The sequence below is a fragment of the Arachis hypogaea genome, chromosome 13 (genome assembly GCF_003086295.3).
Source record: "Arachis hypogaea cultivar Tifrunner chromosome 13, arahy.Tifrunner.gnm2.J5K5, whole genome shotgun sequence".
Taxonomy (NCBI): domain Eukaryota; kingdom Viridiplantae; phylum Streptophyta; class Magnoliopsida; order Fabales; family Fabaceae; genus Arachis; species Arachis hypogaea.
In genome coordinates this window covers 142,803,463-142,811,832 of record NC_092048.1, presented here as the reverse complement: position 1 = coordinate 142,811,832, position 8,370 = coordinate 142,803,463, and the positions used below count along the sequence as shown (strand labels likewise).

At 32.0% G+C, this 8,370-nt stretch overlaps 1 protein-coding gene across 1 annotated transcript; it reads left to right on the top strand.

Moving 5' to 3' along the window:
• Positions 1 to 1,947: 1,947 nt before the first annotated feature.
• LOC112792477 (zinc finger protein SHOOT GRAVITROPISM 5) lies at positions 1,948 to 4,273 on the top strand. The gene is made up of 3 exons (XM_025835733.3): positions 1,948 to 2,639; positions 2,718 to 3,129; positions 3,348 to 4,273. The coding sequence occupies exons 1-3, from the start codon at positions 2,549 to 2,551 to the stop codon at positions 4,069 to 4,071; spliced, it is 1,227 nt and encodes a 408-aa protein (XP_025691518.1). The 5' UTR covers positions 1,948 to 2,548; the 3' UTR covers positions 4,072 to 4,273.
• The last annotated feature ends 4,097 nt before the right edge of the window (positions 4,274 to 8,370 follow it).

Sequence of the window (8,370 nt, the reverse complement as noted above, 5' to 3'; positions counted from 1 at the left end):
TTTTTGAATTATTTTTAACTGTTAATTTTAATTATAAAAAATATATATAATATATATAATTAAGATTAACCGTTAAAATTCACTGAAATATTAATATAGGCTAAAAATTTTTTATATAGATCATTTTAATGTAAAATACAAAAATATTTAATTATTTTAATGTTTTACATGGTTGTGGTGATAGCATAAAATGTTATTGACGTTTTATAATAAAAAAATTTAATTATAAAAGAACAAAACGTCATTGAGGTTTTATAATAAAAAATATTATTATAATTATTAAAACACAAAACATCATTGATGTTTTGTTAAAAGAATATTATTTTTAAAAAAATATAGGTAAACAATAAAAATACTAAACAAGGTGAATAATAGATATATCGAATATTCATTTCACTAGGTGTACAGATAGTTATTTTGATATTAAAATTTAAGTGGGTAATTTGAAGGTGTAATGTATTTTTATTTAATTGGTGGTTATTCATGTTGTTCAAAATAGTCATTGTTTATCTAACACTTTCCTTATTTTAATTAAAAAAACACATAACGTCATTTACGTTTTATAAATAGTCATAGTAGTGTTCAACACACAATTTAATTTATCAAAAAAGATTCCACCCCTAATAATCCAATATTAAAAAAAAATCACCAATATACCAGTATATTTGAAAGTTTTTTAAAAATAATAGCTACCGTAGCTAATGGTATACATAATTGTAATGACGTGATTGTGATGCTGAACAATTTCATCCATATCTGTATGTTTACTTGAGACAAAAAATTATTGATATGAAGTCGGCAAGGTAAGAAAATTTGAAAGAGTTAGCTGAATGTGTGTGTAGGACCGATCCATTTGATTCCTCTGACCAAGAATGATTAAAGTTTGAATTGATATGTGGGGGACTTCATTTTTGACCCATCTACACATATAAGGGTCTATTAGAAGCAAGCAAGATAAAATGCCAATCCGCAACAGATTTTCTCTTTGGCGGCAGATAATCAAGAACCCATTTGAAAACATGTCCTTATACCAATTTTTGTTTACAACGCTAGCTAGCTATGTAGTTTTGTTTTTGTTTCCTTTTTAATATAAATAAAGCTTAGTGTGAGAGAATGTATCGTTAATTAGAATAGGCAATCACTTTTTCCAATGATTTTATTACGTCCTAGCATGTTTATCACTATATACAAGCTTAGGTGACATGCATTCTGTGGATGTTCCACGTGGATCGGTGTTATGACCAAAAGACAAAGAAAAATGGATCCAGCAGTAATGCCATGTCGTCCATATACTTTCATTCAACCCTAGAAAATTCCCTAAATACTATAAAAACCTGACATCATAATTAATTAATAAAATAAGATAGAGCGTATCCCGATCCCAGTTAAAATACAAATAAAATATAGACTCCTTTAATTTTACTGTGTCGGGCCAGATAACATTATGTTATTTTAAAGGGAGCTTCATATATATAGGTTTGGGACCTCTATTATTTACATTGGTACGAATGACAGAGTGTATTGTACGCAGAGTAGAGTGTTTGATACAAATGACGCAGCATGCCAAATTAGAGGTTGATTGAAAAAGCTTTGGGAGTTTGGATTTTGATCGAAACTAGACAATAATGTATGTATTAGAAAATAATACGTAATAAAATTAGTAAGATAAAATTAAGAAGAAAAAAAGTAGGTACATAAAACAAAAAAGTACCAATGGAGATTGAGTACAGCAGAAGGTGTTAGTCTGTGGTTGAATGATTATTATTGGATATCCATTATTATTTGTAATAATAGTAGGCAAAGAAAGCATTATTATTATTAAAGAGACGTAGTTATGTGTGGTGGTGGGGTTTGAAGTTTAATTTGAATTAATTTGGAAAAGTAAATGTTAGGGGTGTAGAAATCTGAAATCCATAATATATGCGCATGAGTCCAGAAGATATAAGTAAGCGCCCGTTACATGCGCCAATGGGAACTGAAATTGTCATTGTTTTACCCTATCCTCCATAATTCACCCTGCTGTCTCCTCCACCTTTTAAGCGTATGTAGTAGAGACTAGAGAGAGTGGTGTAATATCAATTTGTCACTTAGTCACGTGAGAAAGACCACTCTCCTCTCTACGACTACCGTATTTGGAGGAGGATGTTTTTTTTGTTTCTCTCCAGATTCCATCTCCGTATAGGTGCGTTGGGTTTTGCTTAATTTAATCATGTGATTAGATTGGGTCAGCCCCGCCTTCAAACAAAACACATGTAGTAATCAGAAAAGATATCTTTATAAACAAGAGTTGGGTGGTGAGTGGTGGTGGAGGTGAGAGGTCAATGAAGAAAGCAAGGCTTAGCAAAAGCCCTGAAAAGAAAGCAGGGTGATTACATAATTAAAAGCAACACCCTCTCTCTCTCTCTCTCTCTTCCTTTTTTAAAATTGTTCATTCTAGCTAGCTAGGTCCGGGTAAAGCTGAAACTCCACTACTACTATTGCAAGCGTATCCTGTACAGCAATTTATTGTTTAACTTCTCACCACCATCATCATCATATATTATTCCTCATGTTAGACAACACCATCAATACTGCTTCTTGTTCTTCCGATGCCCAAAACCTCCCTAACAAAAGAAAAAGAAGACCCGCTGGAACCCCTGGTAATTAATCAAATTCAATTTCATTTTGCATAGAACTATATAATTCATTTATTCATGATGAGCTTCATTCATTCGCAGATCCAGATGCAGAAGTGGTGTCTCTGTCTCCCAAGACGCTGCTGGAATCGGATCGTTACGTGTGTGAGATCTGCAACCAAGGGTTCCAGAGGGACCAGAACCTGCAAATGCATAGGAGGAGGCACAAGGTGCCCTGGAAGCTTCTCAAGAGGCAAGGAGGAGGCGGTACAACCATCATGAAGAAGAAGGTGTTCGTGTGTCCGGAACCCAGCTGCTTGCACCATGACCCGTGCCACGCGCTGGGTGACCTGGTGGGGATCAAGAAACACTTCAGAAGAAAGCACAGCAACCACAAGCAGTGGGTCTGCCATAAGTGCTCCAAGGGTTACGCCGTTCAATCCGATTACAAAGCTCACATCAAAACCTGTGGCACCCGTGGCCATTCCTGTGACTGTGGCCGCGTCTTCTCCAGGTTCCCTTTCTCTCTCCTCTCGCTCTTCAAACCCTAAAATTCTTTGCACTGCTCTGTTATATTATAATACTATACAACTTTTTTAAATATATTGTTTTGTATGTAAAGCATGAATAAATTAATAAGGATTTGCTATCTTGGTTTATATAAGATCATTAACATATAGTGTATGTTGGTGATATGGATATAACAGTAACAGATTAAATGAAATATTTCAGGGTGGAGAGTTTCATAGAACACCAGGATGCGTGCACTGTGAGGCAGCACCGACCACTGCAACCAGCATGCTCTTCAAGAACAGCTTCAAGCACAAGTCCATCCAGTGACGCTAATTTTACCGTCACTGCCCCACTGCAACCACTTCCACCACCACCACCACCACTGCCACCACCTTCAGAGATTCACAGGAACAATAGTAATACTCACAACTTGGAACTTCAGCTCCTACCTACTTCAATAAACTCTCATCAAAACCACGAAACCCGCTTGAGACTCGCAATAGGTGGGGACAATGGGAGGAGTGTTGAAGAAGAAAGGAACAATAACAATAGTGTAATGATGGTGGGTGATTCTTCTTCCACATTGGAAGTGGCAAGGTTGAAGGAGTGTGCAGGACAGGAGCTGAAGTTGGCAATGGCGGAAAAGGCCTATGCAGAAGAGGCAAGGAGAGAAGCGAAACGGCAGATTGAGATAGCTGAGCTTGAGTTTGAGAATGCAAAGAGGATAAGGAAGCAAGCACAAGCTGAGCTTGGAAAGGCTGAAGCTTTGAGAAAGCAAGCCATCAAGAAGATGACTTCAACTCTCATGGAGATAACATGCCATGCTTGCAAGCAAAACTTTCACTCTTCCAACAATGGCGTTGGGGTTCCGTCTGAAGAGACCTCCATTGTAATGAGTTACATGTCATCAGCAAACAACACTGATGATGGTGAAGCAGAATAGTCAGTCACATATATAACCCCTTTAATTGTATTATGCCGTTTAGAAAGAAAAGAAAAGAAAAGATGAAAAAGGTTTACGAGCTAATTGAGTAGTGATGGTTGTTTTCTTCTTTTTCTGTTTTCTTTTTACTCTTGGCTGTCTGAAAATTTGTTGTATGATTTAGAGAAAGTTCATATTCTTTATTAATATTGTGTTGTTGTCATCGATCGTGAGATGCAGTGCTTAGGAGTTTGAGTACTGACAAGGTTTGATTAAAGGTCCTGAGTAGTTGTAACTTAATTAATTGTTTTGTTCATTTGACATAGCTAATAGAATTAAGGATGATGACAAGTTAACTTTACTCTTTAGAAGAAAATAAAATAAGGAAGGAATGATTATAGAGACAATGGATATTAATGTTGTTGATATATTAATTGAAGGAGACATGTGACATTCATCTGGGTGAATGATAGCAGTGAGGGTTGGGGCCTGGGACCATCCAAAAGGGGGGTATATCTCCCTTTTGAGGTCGAATTTAATGTGGGAGGAATAGAGAGGGTGAAAGATGGAGGGTCATTTTCACTGCATATATATGAAATTGAATGCATATCCATATAAAATAATACATATAGACGCCATGCCATGTTTTTCAGTGCCAGAGTTGAATGGGTGCACTCGTCCCTCTCAACGCAAACAAACGCACACAAGCCTCTAAACACGCACATACTTTTAACACCACACTCGGAGCTTGCAGTGTCAGCACCCTAGTGGGGGTTACAGTACCTTTTTCATTCAATAATGCCACGCCCTCCATTCATTTCTTTTAATCACTTTTCTCTACTACCTGCTAAACTAAACACATTCATTATCAAATTAAACTAAATAATTCAAATTTTGAATTCTGCATATATAACAAACATGTTAACTAAACCTTAAAGCAACTAGACGTCTATATTCCCCTATTGGAACATCCGAACATGGAAGGGAACTTTTGTGCTCTTGAAAGAAAAAAAGAAAGCAAATTAGGTTTAGCTTTTTCTTCTTTTGGAGTCAATGGATGGAATTACGTAGTTGCTTTTTAAATTGACTTTTAATATTATAAAGTGAAAACATTGTCATCTTATTAACTTTGAAGGTTTCAACTCCAGTACTTGTTATATTTTTCTTTAGGAAGAGGATAGGTAGATAATAAAAATATTAAAAAAATATGAATAATGGATATATTGGATGTTCAATTCAATGTGTTTTTATTTTATTAGGCCAATTTTAGAGCTCATTGTTTACATTGTTCACAAAAATCATTCTCTACCTAACAAATTACGGGTTATACTAGGTAACCAATAACTTTCTTGAACAACACGAATAATTACCAATCAAATCAAAACACACTACACCTTCAAATTATCGACCTAAATCTTAATATTAGAATAATCATTCGCACACCTAATGAAATGAACATCCAATATATTTATTGTTCATGTTGTTTAATATTTTCATTATCTACCTGTACTTTTTCTTAACATTATTAATTTACTGAATTTTTAGATTTGTTTTATCATACCATACGCTTACTATACACAAACACTATTTAAAGCATGTTTTAATTTATAAAAATTTTCAACATTGGTATGTTCAAGGGATATTTATTTAACAAAAATTAATTGAAGAAATTAAAATCAATTTGATTTCTCTGTGAATTAAAAATAAAAGTGGACAAATAAGTAGATATTATTAGAAGAAGAGGGTTACAGCATGCTCTTTATTTTTGGTTAAAAGATGGCGATGCATAGTCAAATATTATAATTTGCTTACAATTTATACAAATTTATATTTACAGCACAATAGGTTGATAAATTTAATAAGAGGTATTTTTTGGTATTTAGATTGAGTGTATGTTACAAATTATCGCTTTATAACTCTTAGTCAGGAATTCGGTTTGGATAGAGTAATTACTCATTTAAAATTACGTTAAAAAAATTTGATTAGAATAGAATGATTATTTAATTTTGTAATTCTGTTATATTAATTATCTTTTTAGTAAAATATTTGATAACTTTTTATCAATATTGTAAATTTTAGAGAAAAGGATAAATCAATTTCTGACTTTTTGGTCTGCGGACATTTAAATCCATGAAGATTTAAAAATACATTTAGGTTTTTGAGCCCTTCAAAAGTTTGACATATCGATTCCTGAGTCTAATTTGTTCAATTTTAAAAACTCTCTCACGTGTGCATCTGTCAGTACAACGAGAATCATGTTTAATTTTTCCGTTAAGTCTGACAGGCCCAAGTGAACATGAGGGATTTATATATCCAATTTTCGAAAAGATCAAAAACTTAAATGTATTTTCAAATTTTCAAAAATTTAAATGCTACAAATCAAAAGGTCAATGAACTATTTTTCCTTTCTCTAAATTATAAGCTTGTATTCACACGCTTAGTTTTTTAGTAAATACAAGTTAAAAAATAGAAAAATTTTAAGAAATCGGTATTTTTATTAAAATTTAGTCAGTTTTTAATCAACAAAAAAAAATAAGTAATTCCATATTATTAAATGTAATCTTATACTATTAAAAATATTAATAATAACTAATTAATAACTATAAATCATAAAACTTACTGCCATGCCTGCTACTCCTCTAAAAAATATGGTAACATACGGTTACCTAATTTATACGGGTAGAAAATATGCATTTAAACTCTTTGTAATATGTATTCTGTTATTTTTGTTATCCGGCCCGTATTATATATAATTTATTGTTGCATTTTAATTTATGATTACATCTTTATTACCATATATATATAAACAAAGTTAAATTATTAATTACATCTAATGTTATACTTATTAATCATTATTTGTTATATAATAATATTTTGATGAATGGATCTATCCGACAATTAAAAAAATATTTAAGTGACATAGTACATACTATCATTCAATGAAACATGAAAGATAGAAGGAACACATCTAACATTAAATAAAAGTGATACATACACTGAACAGGAAATATATTACTATAAATAGAGAGTCGAATTAACTCACTATTCTTGTTTTCGATGTATCTTTTAAGTATGAATTGTATGTTTTTTTTAAGACGTATCATCTTGGGGTAGGCTTACTACTTAGATGTTTTCAGCAGTTATCCACTCCGCACTTGACTATCCAGCATTTACTGTGGCTTTCAGCAGTTATCCACTCCGTACTTGATTACCCAGCGTTTACTGTGAGCACGATAACTGGCACACTAGAGGTGCGTTCTTCCCGGTCCTCTCGTACTAGGCTCTAACGTATGTACACTAAAAATAACTTATCAAATTAATTATTGTATATACGTTATGATTAATTTTGAATTTTTATTTTTTATATACAGAAAATTTAGTTGTATGCTTTCAGATATAAAATAGCTAGACTTTTGTTCATGTTATTTCTAGGATTCGAATCTTTTTCTTTTCATAGAAAGATCTTTGGCTCGCTTACCATTAAGTCTTTATTAAAAAGCGAAACTCTTAATAAGTGCTTTTCAGATAAAAGAAAGTTACTTTTTGTATCAAAGTTAAAGACTTTACTTAGACTACTGTATGATGAGTATGAAAGTATATGTTGATGAAATTAGTTATTATTATAAAAAGAAAGAAATAAAGTAAAATGAATTAAAAAGGAGAAGACAAAAAGAAGAAGAGGAGGCAAAGTGGGGGATGGAGTTGGGAGACTGTTGTTTGACAATTCAAAGGGGAAGTTGCTGAATGAGAAATGGGGAGAGGGGGTTACACTGTTAATCATGAATACTTTGTTGGGACCACGTGCAACCTCTTCTCCTCTTTATTTCTTTAATTTCCGCACCTTTTAATGCATCCCCGCTACTATCTACCACCATTTAGGGATGCTGAAATTCTCCCAATTACGGGAGTCTTATTTGCAAAAATCGTGAGATTTTTTTTTGTTAGAAACAGCGTAAAATTTCTCTCAGAGATTCGAGTGGAGATTCTTATTCTGTCTCTACTACTTTCTAAAATTCATAAATTTATTTAATAATTTATTTTTTATATATTTTTTTTAATCATTATATATATATATTTTAGTGAGAGATCTAAAAAATTTTATGGGCGAAGTAAAATATATATAATACGATAATAATTTTTATAATTATATTTTGTTATTATAAAATATAATTAATCTTTAAATTATTTAACTAATAAATTAAAATATTAAAATAATAATTTAAATAATAATATATAAATTAAAATTTTAATTTTTTAGGTTTTATATTTAAAAAAAATTAAATAATTTTTTTATTGTCAATATAATTAAATATCTCACTT

What these genes read in the sequence shown, in the direction of transcription:
- LOC112792477 (XM_025835733.3), top strand. Translation starts at nt 2,549, where the DNA reads ATGTTAGACAACACCATCAATACTGCTTCTTGTTCTTCCGATGCCCAA. An exon ending in AAGACCCGCTGGAACCCCTG is followed by an intron (nt 2,640 to 2,717) that starts GTAATTAATCAA and finishes ATTCATTCGCAG; the next exon opens with ATCCAGATGCAGAAGTGGTG. An exon ending in TGTGGCCGCGTCTTCTCCAG is followed by an intron (nt 3,130 to 3,347) that starts GTTCCCTTTCTC and finishes GAAATATTTCAG; the next exon opens with GGTGGAGAGTTTCATAGAAC.